Raw genomic sequence first — 18,532 nt, forward strand, 5'->3', positions numbered from 1 at the left:
TTATGTGTTTTCGAGCTCTTCGGGCGACAAGGTGGGATGCCTGGGCGCGTCACACCATCTTTTCTCCATGGATGCCCCCGAGCTGGGGTTCAGTCAACAGTCAACAATCTATCAATTCAACCGCAGAACTACAGCGAGTCATAAACAAACAGGCAGAAGGAAACACAGAAGACCACACTGAGACACAGAGCGGGGACGGCTTTAAGCAGCAGCAGAGAGCTTTTGTCACTGACAGCAGTGGAATGTGTGCTTGTGCTTGTGCTTGTGCGTGCGTGTGTGCGTGCGTGCGTGCGTGTGCGTGTCCGACCTTTGTGCATCCATAAAATCTGGGTGATGTTCTTATATGTGCAAGTAGATCAGGGGTGTTTGCATTTGTTGTCAGTATGACCCTGAATAACTGGTTTGATGCAGTTGTGCTCATGCGTGTACATCGGTGTGACCTGCTTTGATGTTGTGTTCAACTTCATTAATATCTCTAATGTATGCGTTTAAGTGCTTGTATCTGTCTGCGCAGTCAGGTGTGTGTATATACACATATTGGATTACATTGAATGCTGGAATGAATCAGCAATTACCACGTTTGATACTGATGGTTGCTATAAGAAGGGAGTGGTACATGATGTGGTATATGATCTCTCCTCCTTTCTTTTTCTCCGTCACTTCCTCCACCTCCTTTTCCCATTTTACCTTACTGCTTGTAACTCTCTCTTCCCTCATCTCTTTCCCTTTCTGTCTGTTCGCAGTTCAAACCAGGAACCCAGCCGTGGCTACATTCCTTAGCCATCCCAAGTTAAGATTAGCATACTGATTAGCTAGCCCTGTGGCTCTGTCTTCGCCTTCCCCTGAGCTCACATGCCCAACGACAGCCTCATGAATACATAATAGCACCGTTGGCAAACAAATGCATAGCTGAGAGCTTCCAGAGGAGGGAGCTAGTGCACACAATACAATGCTTTTATTTCTTCTTTTGTAATGTAATCAGAGGGTACTGAGGCATTCTCGTGTGATTAGAGTTTCCAACTCTGAGCGGTTAAATTGTTCCTATCCAATCCAACTTTTAAAAACAACAGAGTTGAGCGAAAGTGCTGCAGAGTCGAAAAGCAAAAAAAGGATTACAGTAACAGAGACACAATATTATATAAAAATAATAAATAAATACATTAAATAAACAAAAACACAGGGGCTGATATACGCAGAGAGAAACAATGAAACCACGGATAAGAAAAACTCTCACGCTGGGTTAAAAGCCAATGAGAATAAATTAAATAAAAATTGTTTTACTGTTGCCAATTATCTTTCTCTCCCTGTTTGTCTCCTTCTTCCTGAATCTTTTCACTTTTGTTTCCCACTTTATTTCCTCTTGCTCCCTCTCCACCGTGCTTGCTTCTTCACCCTCAGCAGGGCTTGGCTTTCATTTACTCATCTCCTTTCTGTACCTCTTTCTCTCTCTCTTCTATCCTACTAATCTCCTTTTCATTAGTCCCTACCTCTCCTGGACCTCTTTTCCTCCCTTTCTTCTCCTCACACCTCTCCCTTTTCTTATCAAGGCATTAGCAAGCATATCAAGCCACCCCCTGCTCTCACCTCTTTCAATGCCACTATTCCTATCCCTCCCTCCATCCATCCCTCCCTCAGTCACATATCTCTCTCCTCTTAAATCTCTCCCTGTGAGAAGGGCCTGAGTGAGGACGGCAGATTGTGTGAAGTTGGATGTTGATTCTAGGTGACAGGCACCATATGAGTCATAGCCATAATCACAGAGCTCCCCTCAATCCCCCCCCCTCCTCCCCTCTCTCTCCCCCCCCCCTGCCCCCGGCTGCACAACACACACAACAGTACTGCAAAGCAAAACTGCCCTTGGTACAAACAATAGCTATACAGTACACACCATGCATGTAAATGTCTACAATTTGTACAGTATTTCATTCTGTCACTCAGACTCCAACACCTCAGGGACAGGAGTCATCCAGACGAGTCACAAGTGCATATTACAATGCACTAAAACAAAATGTATGTTAGTAGTTCAGATTTGCATAAAAGCACCCAAATGTATGGTACAGATTGAGACGCTGTGCATATTCTGGACCATTTCCCTAGCTATTATGTATGCATAAATACTGTATGGGCATATGCTTTATAACCATATTTATAGCCAACTCAATGGTCAGTCTAGCATAAACAGGTTTCCTCCACATACTGTATAAATATTATTAGAATTGAATAAAACATGTATTGATAGCCAAGGAAGATTACAATTTTCATGAAAACATAAAACTTCCTTCCAAAAACTAAAAACTGTACTATTATTGCAAATGCAATACTATTGTGTGAAGAAATACAGGCAAATATTTATCAATAAGTCTTTTGCCAGGAAATTAATCAGCAACTATTTTTCACATATTTCAAACAGAAATGACACATTGACAACAGTTCCAGCTTCTGAAATGGGAGAATTGGCGGCTTTTCCTTGTCCAACATTATAGTATTGAACATCTTTGGGTTTTAGACAAAACCAAGACATTTGAAGACATCACACTGAGCTCTAGAAAATTTATTTTCTAGAGCTCAGTTTTATAGACAATACAATTACTCGCAGATTAATCAATAGTGAAAATAAGCCTTAGTTGCAGCCTTATATATATATATATATATATATATATATATATATATATATATATATATATATCTGGCATAGTTTCGTATTATTTGAGAATGCTAATGTCATAAAACAAACATAAGCAAGTCTAAAGGAAAAGATAAGAGAAGAGGTCAGCAGTGGAACGGGAGAGAGGACAAGAGATGACGACAGACGGGCGGCAAAAAAAAAACTGCTGAGAGCAGAGAACTCAGTATGACGTGCAGCGGTCAGCTCAGCTCAGACCTGCACCAGAAAAGAGACCCAAAAATTATAAGATTTGAAATAAATGGGAAGAAGAGGAAGAGAATGCAAGAACAAGTGCAACACAGAGAAAGAGGAGAATAGAATATAAGGGAAACCGAGTATTAAATGGAGATAAAGATGACAAAAACATTTAAAAAAAAAACATGTGGGAAACTGGACCGGACAGCCTCCCAGGACATCGAAGGACACAAGAACAGAGTAGAGGAGAGGGTGAGATAAATATGAAAAAAGGACAAAACAGAAAGAAAGCCCTGATGATTAAGGTCAAACAAAATGGAAAAACTAAAGAGAAAGCAGTGAAATTGTCTTAGCTGCAAGTGCAGATTGGAAATGTATCTGCCAGAAAGACCACAAGCTGAGAAAAAAGAAAAATCTAAAAAGGGAAGAAATATAAGAAAGAGGAGCCAAGAGGAAAAAGCAAGAAGTCTCTCTGGCTTTAGTTTGGCATTGCACAAATAGCACTTCAAACTAAGGAACCAAACAATTCTGAGCAGTATGGGGTGAAGAGATTATAAAAGAGAAATCAAAGAATCACTATTGCCCAGATTGCTAAATTTCAGAAGGGGGGAGGTGTTGCGGGCAGGAGGTTCGGGTCCTTGGGGTTGGGCTCAAAGATTGCTGACTGAAACAAACATCCAAGCGCAATTGACTGGACACAAGAAGTAGATCAATCGACATGGCCAAAGGCACCATAAAAGAAGAAAAAGTCCCCCCTATCCAGAAGCTTTCGCTCTTATAAACCAACCCCCCCTCCCCCTCACTGATTAACCTGGGGCCTGTATGATTACAAAGCAAACTCAATCTTCTGTCCATTGGAGAAAAATATGGAAAGGGAGCATGGGCCTCTTCAGAGGCTTTAAGGAAAACTTAAGAAATAATCATGTAATGAATCTGTTAATCTCTCTAAAAAAAGACAATTATATTCATCATTAGCTCGGTGGCTAATGACATAGCTTCTGTTTTTCTTTTAAATGGGGTTATTATGGCTATTGCACATTTTTTTTTAATATTTTTTCCACACATGGCAGACTGGAGCACAGGGTGCCAGCTGGATAGCTCCTCAAAAGTGAGTCAGAGAAAGGAAGCGAGAAGGAGAGAAGGTGTGAGGGTGCCAGGGAACAAGAAATGAAAAGGCATCCTCGGCTGGAGAAGTAGCCTTTTAGAGAGAGAGAGAGAGAGAGAGAGAGAGAGAGAGAGAGAGAGAGAGAGAGAGAGAGGGAGTGTGTGACCATGCATGTGTGTGTATGTGCTTGCATAAATTTGCCTAATATGGTTATGCTCAGGCAATAGTTGATTACCGCCTGGAGTAATACTTACTGTTTGTTCAACTAAAAGGGTTTTTTTCATGAATAAGAAAATCTGTTTCTTTTATACTGCATGTCTCATGTGTATTCATTATCTCCTGCAACCAGTGTTTAGTCCAGAGACAATATGACAGATGCATGCCTGTCTGACCTCAGTAAGTGAGCCTGACAGTAACACAGCCCTCAGGACAGAGATATGTGTGTGTGTGTGTGTGTGTGTGTGTGTGTGTGTGTGTGTGTGTGTGTGTGTGTGTGTGAGAGAGAGAGAGAGAGAGAGAGAGAGAGAGAGAGAGAGAGAGAGAGAGAGAGAGTGTGTATGTGTATGTGTATGTGTATGTGTATGTGTGTGTGTGTTGAAGGGAACCACAAGAGACTTAATTAGGCCTCTGGGACACTTGAGTTCAACCTCCTGTCCAAAGAAAGTGTTTTCGCCAGACAATAAGACAAATTTCTCTCTCATTTACGCGCTTGCTCTCTCATGCCTGTCTGTTTGCATGAGTGAGAGCAGAATGTAAAATTATTAAGGGAGTGCGTGTGTATGTGTGCGCGCAGCTGCGAGTGCGTGTTTTCCGATACCTGTTAAAGAAAAATGACACTAGTGAGCTCAATACGCTAGAGCGTATGCCAAGACCAGTCTCATAATTGTGTTGTCAAAGCGTCCCCCCCCCCCCCCCACACACACACACACACACGCCCCCACATCCCACATGACACGGTCACCCACTGCGCACCAGCGTTTGTGGTCAAATGCCGATAAGTGTGATCAATAATTGAGCGCCGGGACTTACCGCAGTAGAGAACCAGCAGCGCTGTCAGAAGCACCACAGCCCAGAAAGTTGACGACATTCTCGGCCAGCGACTGGCATCTTTGCGTCTTGCCAACCTTGACACTGAAGCCATTGAACAAACTGAGCACTTCCTCTTTGACGAGACGAATAAAAAGCAAAAGATGGTAATCTCACAACCCAGCTCGGCCTCTCACAATGCTCATATCTCCGCGTGTAATTCCACAAAAAAAAGACATGTCAGGATAGAGCAACTGATAGAAAAGCAATGCTGTGCTCCTCGGATTGTAGGTGCGCAAAAGAAAAAGGTCACATATTCCATAGGAATCTCAGTTAGGAAATAGACGCAGTGTTTTTTTTTTTCTATTCGTCCAAAACACAAGTTGGTAAACGTCCCTTTAGTTGGCCCAAAGTGTGTTCACCTCAAATTTCCCGTCCTATATTTTTTCAGTAAAAGGATGCGCGGTGCGCTGGTGCCTGAAGATTGCGTTGAGTTAATGCTCAAAGTGTTCAATCATCTATACCGCAGCGTCGTAAAGCCTCCTTTCACCTGTGGTAGGTTTTCTCGATTCTCTCCAGCCTTACGAGCCCCGACGGCAAAGCCCAAAGACCGGGTTGAAAAATAGACGCGGTCCAATAAAATCCGCCGAGTAAACGCCTGGGTGGATGAAGGAGAGTTGGTCGTAAAAGGTCCTTTAAGCTCTCGGTTTGGGAACGAAGTAGATGAGGATCACAGCATGCTTGCAGGAGGGAATGGAGAATGGATGGGTAGAGACAGAGAGACTGTCAGAGAAAGGAACGGAGAAAAGTGCGCACTGTGCGACTCCAAGTGATTTTTTTGTTTTTTGTCAAAGTGAAACATTCAGATAATCGATATTACGTCAGCAATACGCCACTTGAGGTCGAGGTTTACAGTGATATCGAAACAGCTCGATGCTGTACACGAAATTAATCGTCTTGCATCACAAATTCAGTGTAAATCAAGGCTTAATATGATTTTATTGATTTTTTTATATTGTACATGTATGTCCGTTGTTTTGTTTTTTATCGATACTCCTTCAGTAGGAGACATATAATTCACACATGCACATAACGTGACTTTTATTTCAAATTCTGCAGCAAAGGTGCGTTTTTCAGTTATTTCCCTGTGATGCATTTGTCTCCCCTTTCAGTAAGTATATAGTACAATCATACTGTATATTTTTAAGCATGCATGTTTCACACAGGCTCATTTTCAAGGAACAGAAATTGTTAAACATACTGTAAATGTCAAAAGCATCATGAAGATAGATTATTGCCATATTGAGCCCAGTCATGTTGGTCACGTATTTATTACTAAAACCAGCCTTTCACAATAAAGAAATGTTGCTATTTTTATATATGAAAGATTTAAACTCTGTAAAAAGTGTCATTGAGAAAAAAACGTTACTTTACTTAGCCCAATCCATTTTATGCCACTTTGTTTCTTCTCCATTATATTTAAGAGGGAAATATTAATTTCTACATTCATCTGATATCTTTTTTTGTAGATTAACAATAACACGTTACACTGTAATATCTTATGAATTATGTTACGTCATAGATTGAACAACATTTAAATTATAGGTAGTGAAAAGTATAGCTCCACCATGACCCATTATAATATATCATGATATAACACTTACAGGGAGAAGGGTTATTTTCACTTTTTGATATATTGATTACTAATTGGACATAATATTTATGTACTTTTACTTAAAGCGGGTATAACCCCTATTTTCAGAATGATAATGTATTTGATGACGATATGGAAACAATGTGAAAGGGGTCGCTCGTTGTGATGAACCTACAGAGAATTGTCACCCGAATCTGCAGCTCCCCTTAGCTTTACGGAGCTTTAGTGCAAGTTTAAGCTCATTGTTTCAGCTGTTTTCAGTGTAAAAGCTCTAAAAACCCATTCAGCACTACCTGCTCAGCACCAAACAGCAGACAGATAAAGTGAGTGACATAGCTGCTGAACATAGTGGAGCATTTAGCAGCTTAAGAGTCCGATATTCCCCTCAGGACAGGAGTTGGTGGAGGCCAAAAACAGAGCTAAAAGAGAGTGACTGACTATTGGCGGCCAGAGACACGACTCCAAATGAATGATAATGTTATTCTGTGACTACTGGATGTGTAAATAAGCAACTGTTTGTTCACAAGTTCAACATATCAATGTAAACGTTAGGTATGTGTCCATGTTGTGATTACAACTTGGTTCTGCTGCCCCCAAGTGACCAAAAAGAAAAAAAATCAGGTATTGCAGGTTTATGCAAGATTTATTTTGAGCACAGGATTTTAACTTGTAATAAAGTATTTTTACATTGTATTACGACAAATCGTACACCAGTAAAGGATCTGAACACTCCCTTCAGTGCTTCAGGACCATGAACAGCGCCAGCGTCTGTGTCTCAGTTTTACAGACAGCTCCATGGACCGCACAATGGAAAGGCGGTACCATGGACAGCGGCAGTTACTAATAGCCCAATGGACAGTGCGCTGGCGCACGGGACTTTTCAGCACCACGGACAGTGCCAGGAACAGCCCATGCGGCAACGAAGATTTGGTACCGTGGACAGAGCCAGACCCTGATGCTCAGCCCCATTACTAACACAATGGAGATGCGGTAAAACGGACAGCTCCAGTGGCTGAACCTCAGCACCACGGACAGCGCTAAACTCTGGCTGCTCCTATCAAGCTGGAGCTGGCTCTGTCTGCCGGCAGTGAGTCTCTGGAGGTCTCTGTGCATTCACCACAACACCACCTTCCATGCATACTAAATCTAAGCCTATGCCCACACACTATGTTGTGGTCTTTAGGGAAAGAAATAAGCATGAATGTCTTAATATTCAACCCAAAAAAAGTTGCTTCTAATTTGGAGCTAATCAATATGGTCTGTCAGCTGGGCTATCATTTTAACAGGTGCCTTTAAAGAGACTCCAAGTTATCTCTGCTTAGCCTTGCTTTAGTAATGTGCACTAGACTGGAGCGCTTGTAAACTAGTCTGTAAACCACACTGGGTGTGATAAAATAGTTAATTGCGGCATGTGTCCTTATCAGTTATTGTAAACCTCTAAATGTGTATGTAATTGCTCTATTCAGTAACTTATGTTAGTAACAATGTGAAAAGTGGACCTTTTGTTTCCAAAATCGTCTGTGCCTCATCCCCCTTCCCCTTCCCCATCTCACTTCATGTCTTCTCTCCATTTCCTTGTTGCAGTGCTGATCTTAAAAGCAGTGGACTCAATATCGACAATCACTTACAGCCCTGGTGGGAAAGCACTGGCATGGTGCCTCCAACGTGGTGTTGTGTCATCAATGGCTGTGGCACTATCTGTGCAGCGAGGCCAAAGCCTCCTTCGCACACGCACAAATACAGCAGCCCACTCACCTACAGTACAGACATTATGTCAGTGCAAATTATGCAATTAAACACATATACACTGGTTCCCTCTGTCTTTTTGTTTTTCTCTCATACATTCACACTAACAATTTGCCATTTGCTTTCAGCGCGGATATAATGCATGAGCTGTGGCCTACATATGTTATCCCCCTCCTTCACTTTTACATAACATTTCTAAAACTACAAACAGAATGAAGCACACGGCTTGAAAACACTGACTCGGATATTGCTATTTTGGAGGATGTTACCCCCCTTCAGAGGCTTCCAAGTTGAACAAAAAGATACTGGCTGACTCACTTCTTTGGCTGTGAACCTTAAAAAAAAAAAAATCTTATTGCCTCTCAACATGAATCGACATTGTGGCACTGGTTCTATTGACTCTCTGTGTTGACTTGTGCTTAGTGCTGATGCCTGGCCTCAACTGGAATTCAAATGGATTTGTAAAATATTTGCGCACTTTAAATGGTGTTTTAAAATGTAGAGGATTTCAAATGAAACATCCACACGCTGCTGCCAAGTGCAAGAGCTCGGAAAAATCAAACAAACATTTCCCTTTGGTAGAGATGTGATCCCGGTCTCAGTAGCAAGCTCAGGACTTCTGTAGCTGAGACTAGAAAAAGACTTAACTGTAGAGGAAAGCAGTGAATGATACCTATAACTACTGCAGCGGAGATACGCAAGTACAGAAGGAGCTCTGCTCTTCTTTGTTTACTTGATGCTTAATGATGCTTTTGAAGAGATGTAGTTTCCAAAGCCAATATTCACGCTTGATTAGGTACCACATCCTTTCACAAAATGTGTACTCACATCAAATTTAATCAACATATGGTATTTCATAAAGAAAAGCAGGAAAAAGATTAAACAGCCTTAATATTTCCGAAACTCCTAATGATTACAGTCAGATAATGATCCTTAACTCACTTAGACAGCCCCATGGGCACTGGAAAATACAGAACTGCATTAATGAAAAAATGTGGAAAACAATGTAAACATTGTAATGAATGAATAACTTAAGTTAGGGCTGGGCGATATGACGATATACTGTATAGTCCTCAAAACATAGTCTATCATATTTATTTTTCTATATTGTTTCTATCACAATGTCAAAAAAACATTGTATTGCAGCGATACGTCATTTTGACGGCACTTTACGTTCTGATCCTTGCATGTTATGTTCATTTTGCACTAAAGTTCTAAATAAAATGTGAAAATACTCAGTACTAACAACACTATTACAACTACTATACAAAAATAGGCTCTACAATGTGATTTTTATATAAAGACTATGTCGGGATAAAAGAGTTTGGCCATTTTGCCAGCCCTACAGTACTTCCAGTGATCCAGATTGTATATATTTAACTGAGTGCAAGATGTATGTATGGGCAGTACTGTCTTGGAATCCAGACGAATGTAAGAGGATGGAATTGAATGGAATTTAGGAAAGTAAAAGGGGAGAATTTAGAACAGGACAGACCAGACAACCTGTTGAACAAAACAATAATTACTTCTAAATAGTGAAGAAAATAAACTGCTGTGGGTGAAGCTAAAATGATCAATGGCTGCATCCAAGTTTAGAGTAAACACAAACAAATGAGAAGCAATCACACCTTTGTCATTCAGGCTTTTGTTCCCAGACCTTAAAGTTTGCCATGGAAATGCTTTTATGCAATGGCCTTTAATTATTTGCTTTATTGTTCTTGCTCTACTTTTACGTACAAGTGTCTCCAGCTTGAACAAAATGTAGTTCAAATGCAGCTTTCAACCAACAGCAGCACTTACAAAATGTGGTTTTGTCATGAGTGACGACTCTGTGCTGTCAGTGTAGTTATACTGATCACTGTCATATTGTTTCGCTGACAAAACATGATACGGTGCAGTCATATGTGATTCACAATGTTGCATGGGCATAATAAAAGTGCACACATTTAGAAAATCATTGTGAATATTGTGAATATTTCATTAGGATCATGATGCAACAGCCAATCACACAATTAAATTAACTTTAACGTCAATTAATAAAGGTTATCATATTACCGATTTCTCCATTTTTATTCTTCTGTGGTCTTCGATTGGTCACAGTTTAAACCACACTGTCAGTCAGACTGTCTAACAGTTTGGCTACAAAGGAGCAAATCTCCATACTGAGGATATTCCTGCTTCCCAGATGATGAATACCTATTGATTAAGCGGACCTCCTGACCTTTCCGCCAGCTAAGGCTGGTAATGTTCTAAGAATAGCTAAATCATCCAACACACCCTCATACCTAAACAAAAAAATAGGGCGACTTCATTTGACTATGAGCTTTCTATTAACGTAAGTAAAGCATCAGAGATTGGCTTAAAATGACACATAAAACTGCCTAAATAAGGATGGAACGTGACGGAACGTGGCGGAACGTGGCGGAACGTGGCGGAACGTGGCGGAACGTGACGGAACAGACGTCATTGAGTCACAGTCTGAGGTCAATAAAACTCGGTTCATTTCAAAAGATGACTTTTGGTTTCACACGGAACACGTACTCCGATCTCCTAAGACTAACAAGCTGTGTCCTAATAACTGATAAAGTAAGTAACATACACTTAAAATCCTGTCATCACAGGATTTCCAAGTCCTTACTTTTCAAAGCATTTTTGCTCAAATACCTCTTAATTAAAATGGTTTCTGACTATGAGCAGCAGGGTGACTTAGCAGTCAGGGTGTCCAGTATCTACCAGACCACACGTTCAAACAAGATGAATCCATGAGGTCTTAATTAGGTGGGACAGGAGCCTTTTCTCAACTGAGGTACCTTTGTGTTTTTAGGCTGATGAGAATTGTATAGTTTGACATAAGAATAAAAAAATAATGACGTATGTTAAATGTCAAGAGGCAATTTGGAGCCAAGACTCTTATGGATTTTTCTGTTCTTTTTGTACAATAATGAATAAGGGCCCATCATGTAAAATAACATATCACCTAGCATATAACATATCACCTAGCATGAACCTAGCAGCAGCCATTGTGTCAGTAATAGAAAACCTGGTGGGGAGCCTGTGCAGCACTGAGCTTCTCAGTGTGAGAGTGTCTGAGACCTGACCTTTCTCCGTGCGTCTTGCCTTTGATCCGTCCAGACACAAGCTACTTCCTCTTTATTGGGCCATCTAGCTGGGCTTTGAACTTAGCTTGCCACTCAGTGATTTAAGTGAACCGAGTGTTCTTATTGGTACCACAGCAGGCTCTCTCTCACTGTCATGGATTAAGAGAAGAATAGGAAACTGAGAAGCCTTTTCAGCTCTCTGAATATCTGAGAGACAGTTGTTCACCATAAAGAGGAAGGGAGAAAGAAATCTCAGACTTAACGCTGAAGCTGAATGGCTTCATAGAGTCAGCAAGTTAATTGCTGTGCTGATAACATGTCAGCATAATAGTAACATTTCTTATTGTGGCCCTCAGCAACGACAATTTTGTCTCATTTCGGCTTTCACTGAATACAATATCAATGCGGCATAAAAGCTTTGAAATACAGATAAATACAATATGTCTTCAGCTTTGTGACAACTAGCTAACATTGTTTGCTCAAATGGGAAGAAGTGACATTAACAAGTAAACTTCAAACAAGTAAAGTAAGACAATACCCAGCATTGCCTTTCATTAAAAATGCATTTTTCTTTCAACTACTAGACCAAGGGTCTGCAGCCACATGAGGCTGTATGTAGGCACAGCAGTTCTTTGAGCTAAGCACAATGACAATGCCAGCATACCAATGTTTATGTTGCAGTCACACAATGTGGGCAGAATGGGAAAACTGGGGAAAAATGCCCGTAATTCAGACTTGGAAGTGTCATTATTCCAACATTGTTATCCCTACTGCTAGCCTTGTGAACATGATACTTGAATGTACAAAATTGCATGGCAATCCATCCAAACCACAAATTTCAATCTTATGGTGGTACTAAAGAAAAAGTCAAGAGCTAAGAAAAAATGCGCTGTTTGCGCGCCAGCTCATTAACAATGTGTTTTGATAGTCCAGTGGATTTAAATGGTTTGTCAAACATAAAATGAAAGAGAACATTTAAATCTTTCTATTTATCTGAATAAAATCAACATCACCAAATGTGGGTAGACATAATTTTCATCAAACTACTTTTTAATGTTTAAACATTACTGTTTAACTGTAGGCAAGTATTGTGAAATGAAGAAGTAAATGTGTACCCGTGATGTCCAACTCATCATTCATTACTGAAGTCTCACATGCCATTGTGAATGTATATATATCCTCCCCATATCCAAGAAAAAAATAGTTTTATTGCCTAGTCTGTCTCTCTGTTGACATATGAGATGAGAAAACATGAAATCATTGTTTAACTCCCCCATTACCATTCAGTATTTCACATCAGCCTTCTCTTCTGATATACTATTTATACTGCGTGTCTGATATGTCATATTTTTGTGCAATTTGTTATCGTGTTGCTGTGAGATGCATGCAGATAGTTCACGAGGCAAATGCCATAATTTAACTTTTCAATCCAACATTCAATATCCTGATTGAATCTGCAAAAAATAAAATGCTTTAGTTTTATGTTTGGCACGTAATTCGTACTGTGACTATGATGTGGAATCCAAACAATTTGTCCACTCTTCAATCTACTGTTACCGCTTTCTGACAGCTGGCCATAACCCAGAACATCCGACTATGAAATGGTGTAATGAGACTAATGGTGGTGTGACTACAATCAAAGTACATCATATTCCAGCACCTCCTGCTGACATCTCTGAGTACCTTAGATCCCACAGGGAATGGGCACACACAATAAATGCATGTGCACGTGTGATGGTGTTCATGTATCTACTCCCACATGTGGAAAAAAGAAAATCCATTTTTAACATTGCAGATGACGATGCCAACAGTGATGATTACACGCATGAGATAAATGTCTTGATCCGCCATCGCTCGATCGTCTGGTTGACCCGAGTGCAGTAGCTGGTGAAAACCTTGTGCCTGTATTCTCCTCTTGCAGCAAATTAACATTTCAGCACAGCCATTTGACTAATGGAAATGTAGCTAAGGGATAATATGCCTTCCAGCAGCAGGGGTGAATGCTGCTCCCAGGTAAACAACATGGGGGAAACAGAGTGACCCACCTGTTCCCCGCACCGATCTCTTTGCTGTCATTTACAAATGGATAACAGGTGTGTTTGCTTGTGTTGCCTCCCAGCTTGGCACCATGCCCAAAGCCAGAAGAAAAATTAAATAGAGAAAAGGAATAATGCCCACAATAAAAAAAAAATGAAAAATCAGATATATAATTCTAATTTTGCCACAAACAACAGTATTTCATCTGCTTGTGCACCTGCACAATTCATTTTGGACATAGACATCTGAACAGTTGAATCCTTAAACCTGCATTAATAAATGTATGGCCAACTCGAAACTGACGGACACAGCCTTAACAAATCAAGTCTGAAGTTCTTAACAGAATAGACATTTTGGAAAATACGTTAAATTCACTTTCTAATGAGAGTTGACGAGAAGATTGATTAACTCTCATGTTTGTCTGTTATGTACAGTATGAAGCCACAGCCAGGAGATGGTTTGTTTAGCTTAACATAAAGACTGGAAAACAGTGGAAAACAGCTAGCCTGGCTCTGTCCTAAGGTAACAAAAAAAAAAACCTAGCACCTCTAAATCTTGCTAGTTAACATGTTTTAATTCGTACAAAATCTGAAGATTTTTTTTAAAACTTTTGGACAGAGGCAGGATTGCTGATTTTAGTGTTTCCAGTTTGTTTCCAGTCTTTTTGCCAAGCTAATGGGCAGCTGGCTGTAGCTTCATATTAACAGACAGACAAGCGTGCATTGATCCTCTCATCTGACTCTTGGCAAGAAAGCAATTAAGCATGTATTCCAAAGTGTTGACCTACTCTTTTTTGCCTCCAGCAGATGCAGAGTAATATTCACAGGAAGTATAGTGTTACTGGCTAGAGGTCTCTATTTGGGCTTCACCGACTCAAATATTTCTCAAAAATATAATTATCAGAGGTTATCTGGTAAAAAAGGCAGCTTGTTGCTGCTGGAAACAGTGTTGCTGGGAGAAAAGTGACGGAACCAAAGGTACTGAAAAACCAAGATAATGAGCAGAAAGAGTTTGGTGATAATTCTCGGTTTGTTTGTCACTTCACTATGAGCCATTTGATTCAATATCAAAATAAAAAATATTGATAAATGTAGGTCTAGGCTTCACATCTTACAACCTAAATACATCAATGGAGTCAACTTTCCAGCCAACAGTTTAAAAAAATAAATAGCTTATGTGTTGTAGTTTGCTGAGCTTGAGCACACACAACATGCATCCAATGACTCAATCTGTATTTCCCGGGGCTGTTTTCCTGTCACCTGCCTCTGACCCTATCATGCTGGATCATAGATTATCACCATAGTGATGAACTGGCTGGCCCAGATTTAAACATAGAGCCTCTTTCTTTTCCTTCTTTGCCGCCCCCTCCTCAAGATTTGACATTGCTACTTTTTTTACGACACGAAAACAAGCTGTACTTTGAAAAGAAAACCAGCAATGACCGTCACTTCTATGAACGGTATGGCATTTTGGATTCTGCTGTTTGGATTACTTCTGTCCTCCAATTGCATAGGTCTCTTTATGTTTTTCCCCTATCTCAATATTTCTCCTCCCCAATCCCCGCTAAGTAGGATTTCACACAGCATCCGTCGCAGCTGGGCGCTGCAGGTAGCCTATTTGCATAGATTGTTCAAGAATGGTAATTGAATGGGGTGCTCTCAGAAATCATGTCGGAAATCATTTTCTGCTGCTTTGTTGTGAGTATTGCTCTATTCATGGCAGATGAAAGAGGTTTTATTATCCCATTATGGGGCCTATGTAGCAGCGACGTGATGGCTAGCGTTTCCTCTCAATGCTATGTTTTACTGCGGGGAGAAACTTTTTAATAGGATCCCGACAATGACAATTATCTGCAGGCAATTCGCTTTCTTGTGAACGAGGTCCCATTAATTGCATTTACAGACTCTGAAATGAAGTATGGCGAATGCTTTAAGTCAACGACTCCCAAACTAATTTGCATGGTAATGAATATATTTCTCTGGGAATCTGAAATGATCCCATGTGAGCTTTTTGGAAGGACTGCTATGATATGCTTGGAAATAGAAGTCTGGGAATAGGAGGTGAGCATGAAGCAAGGCTCTAATCAAAGCCATTGTGTGTAAATTTCCCGTTGGTTTAAATCTGCCACGCTCAGTCTTAAGCCTGTACAAGGGCCATTTATAGAAGGGAAACTGTGCCTCTTCACAGAACGGGCATTTTTTTGCTGTAATAAGACTGTGTCTCAGTGTAAACAAATCCCTAAATGGGTTAAGAACTTTTTGAATTGGATCATAAGCAAATACAATGCTAAAGATTTACATGTGGAGTGGAGGATGATTTCATTTTTCCATCATGCTTTGGGCTGTTTGGCAATCTGCTAGCTTATCATCCATATTCGATCAAGAACAGCCACCTTGTGTATTAGATCAATCCCAGACAGACAGGCAGCAGTCTAATCTCTCCTCCAGTCAAAACCCTGCTCTAGCCTTTCCCCTGCCTTCAGCTCCAATCTGAGACAACTTTCTTTCTTTTTTTAACTTTCCTGACCACTGTGCTCAGCTATTCCTTCACTCCCTTTCCATACTGTGTTTCCAACCCCGATGCCCCGCATCTATCTACACTCCCTCCTCTACACTGTACATTGCCTTCAGACCGTTCCATTCTGCTGCCCTGAGCTTTTTTTTCCTTCCAGCATTTTAATATCCTTACTTCAGTGTCTACTCGCTACCCCAGCCCCTGGCCTCCACATCGCACCCTTTCATATTTTCTGTCAAACCCCAGGACCTCTGTTTTGGCCAAACTCTACCCTGGCCTCTCTTGCAAACCACAGACCTCTTTACAACTTCAGTCTCCTTGGCTTGGCCCATCTTTTGAACATTCTACTTTCAGTCTTGTTCTTTTTATCTCAATACTATGACTAAACAATAGAGGAGAAGCATGAAGGGCAGGAATCAGTTTTCTTGAAAAAAAACAAACAAACACAAATTGACAGGCCTGAATCCTCAGGGTGGCTTTATGGATTCTTGGTGCAGCGTTAGGCAAGAGGCGTGTGCAGCCATGCAAGACCAGCCACTAGATGGCTAAATACAAAATAACCTTGAAAGAGATCTGGGGATATGGGATATGTTTCTGCGCTATCTAACAATCCCAGTCGGCTAGAATAGCAATATACAGTAAACTCAGGGAATGAAAGCCTTCAGGAGGAATTAGTAGTTTGGTGGGTATTTCTTGCTTATATGCAAAGATGCGGCGACGATTGGAAAGGTGTGATCATTTTCTCATTTCCTATTGGAGTGCAAGCCCTAACCTGTTCTTATATTGTACCAAAATGTGTTGACAGCCAAACAAATGTAAATGCATTGCACAACAGTCTGCCGAGCCATACTGTTGAGTGCATCATGAATTGGCTGGCTCCCAGCTGACTGAATAAAAATCTGGTTTGATCCAGGGGACAAGCAATGCCACGGAGCCTGTGTGTGTATTAGCTGTGTAATGTGAAGAGGCGGAGGTGAGCTCAAGGGAATCGCTCCATAATCTACTCGACCATTCACGGTACCTTTCTCGCTCAGTCCATAATACCCCCCAAAAGGGTTTTACTGCCTGGGCTCAAAGCTAGCCAGCGAGCTCTAGAGACAAAGTCCCATTCCGATGAAAAATGCCCAACTGCAAACAATGCGGCAGAGATGCGCACAAAAACTCACACACAAGTAAATAACAAAGTGTCTACGTCTGGCTAGGAAGTAATTAGAGAAGGTTGTGTTGGGTGAGTATCGCTGTTGGCATATCAGTCTATAGAACAGAAGAGCTGTTTTCTCCCAAATTACCTGCCAATGTCTTCTCTAGATGTTTCTCAAACAAAGACACAATGCACTGGCAAGACAGAGAGAATGGGAGATGGAGGCAATAAGTGAGTGATAGCAAAATGACCAGAAAGAGTGGAGATCATAGCTACAGCATAAAAAAGCAAGAAGAGACAAAAGCAAAGCATGCGATATTTAAAGGAATGACAAGAGATTAAGTGAATGGCAGAAAGGGAAAAAAAGAGTGTGAAGGAACTGCACGCCCCCACTCTTTATTTTCTGCCTCGTAATTACTGGAATGATTTATGGCCGCTATCAGGAGTTTTCATAGCATGAGAGATGGTCTTACACAAGCTGTGAAGTTTGTTGGAAGTTTTATCATGGCTGAATTATTGACACTCATGTTGTGTCTGTCCACAATTCACAAACAATCCAGTCAAAACTATAAGGACCTTATGACTGGGAATGGGAGAATATGCTGTGCATAATAGCTTATTGTTTTAGAGATCGACAGAGAGGTAGCATGTTAAATGGGCTCATTTGTGTTTGGGAAAAGCCTAAGGTACTGTTTGTCACTGCAATGTCAGTACAGTCTGTTTGCTTCCTGCAAAATTGGTTAAATGGAGTGTTGTGGTGATTCACTGGGCTAAATTGGACTATGTACCGTACTGCTAAAGTTGGCTAGGCCAATATTCTCTCTACTGTACGTCATGCTATCTACCATCAAAGAAGAACTGAAACCTAGAAGAGATTTTTTAGCAGTTAGCTAAGCTCAGCATAAAGACTGAAAATGGGGAAACAGCTAGCCTGGCTCGGTCCAAAGGTATAGACATAGTCTGGCACATAACCTTTCGTTCTTCTACTACATGCTAGCCGATAACAACTAACAACATGTTAAGGTAACTAGCATGCTACCTGAGCTATCAAACAATTTTCCTCATCCATCGCTCCGTCACAAAGAATACAGTCTATAATATCACCAGCTAACATGTTACCATTAGCCTACTGGCAGACTCATGGAAACTGACTGAAGTTGTCATTGGCTGACTTGTTTTATATGATTTTGTCTCAAAAACAAAGAGTGCAATAAGTATTGAGATCCATCTTTCCCTCTCCTTTTTTTCTTTCTGCAAGATGTCAGAATGGACTACAGGGAAGCAGAGTCAATCACACATGCAGAATTTGTACCTGTTAAAGCGATTTCTCATTTGTATAATTCCAGTATTC

The 18,532-nt window shown here is 40.7% G+C and overlaps 1 protein-coding gene across 1 annotated transcript in view; it reads right to left on the bottom strand.

The window, feature by feature from the left end:
* tafa5a (TAFA chemokine like family member 5a) overlaps window positions 1-5,781 on the bottom strand; it is a 141,123-nt gene extending 135,342 nt beyond the window's left edge. The window contains exon 1 of the mRNA XM_031284882.2: window positions 4,995-5,781. Within this exon, the coding sequence (XP_031140742.1) occupies window positions 4,995-5,106 (112 nt within the window). The 5' untranslated portion in view covers window positions 5,107-5,781. The remainder of the gene's footprint in view (window positions 1-4,994) is intronic.
* Between the last annotated feature and the right edge of the window lie 12,751 nt (window positions 5,782-18,532).

Source organism: Sander lucioperca, chromosome 20, assembly GCF_008315115.2.
Source record: "Sander lucioperca isolate FBNREF2018 chromosome 20, SLUC_FBN_1.2, whole genome shotgun sequence".
Classification (NCBI taxonomy): Eukaryota; Metazoa; Chordata; class Actinopteri; order Perciformes; family Percidae; genus Sander; species Sander lucioperca.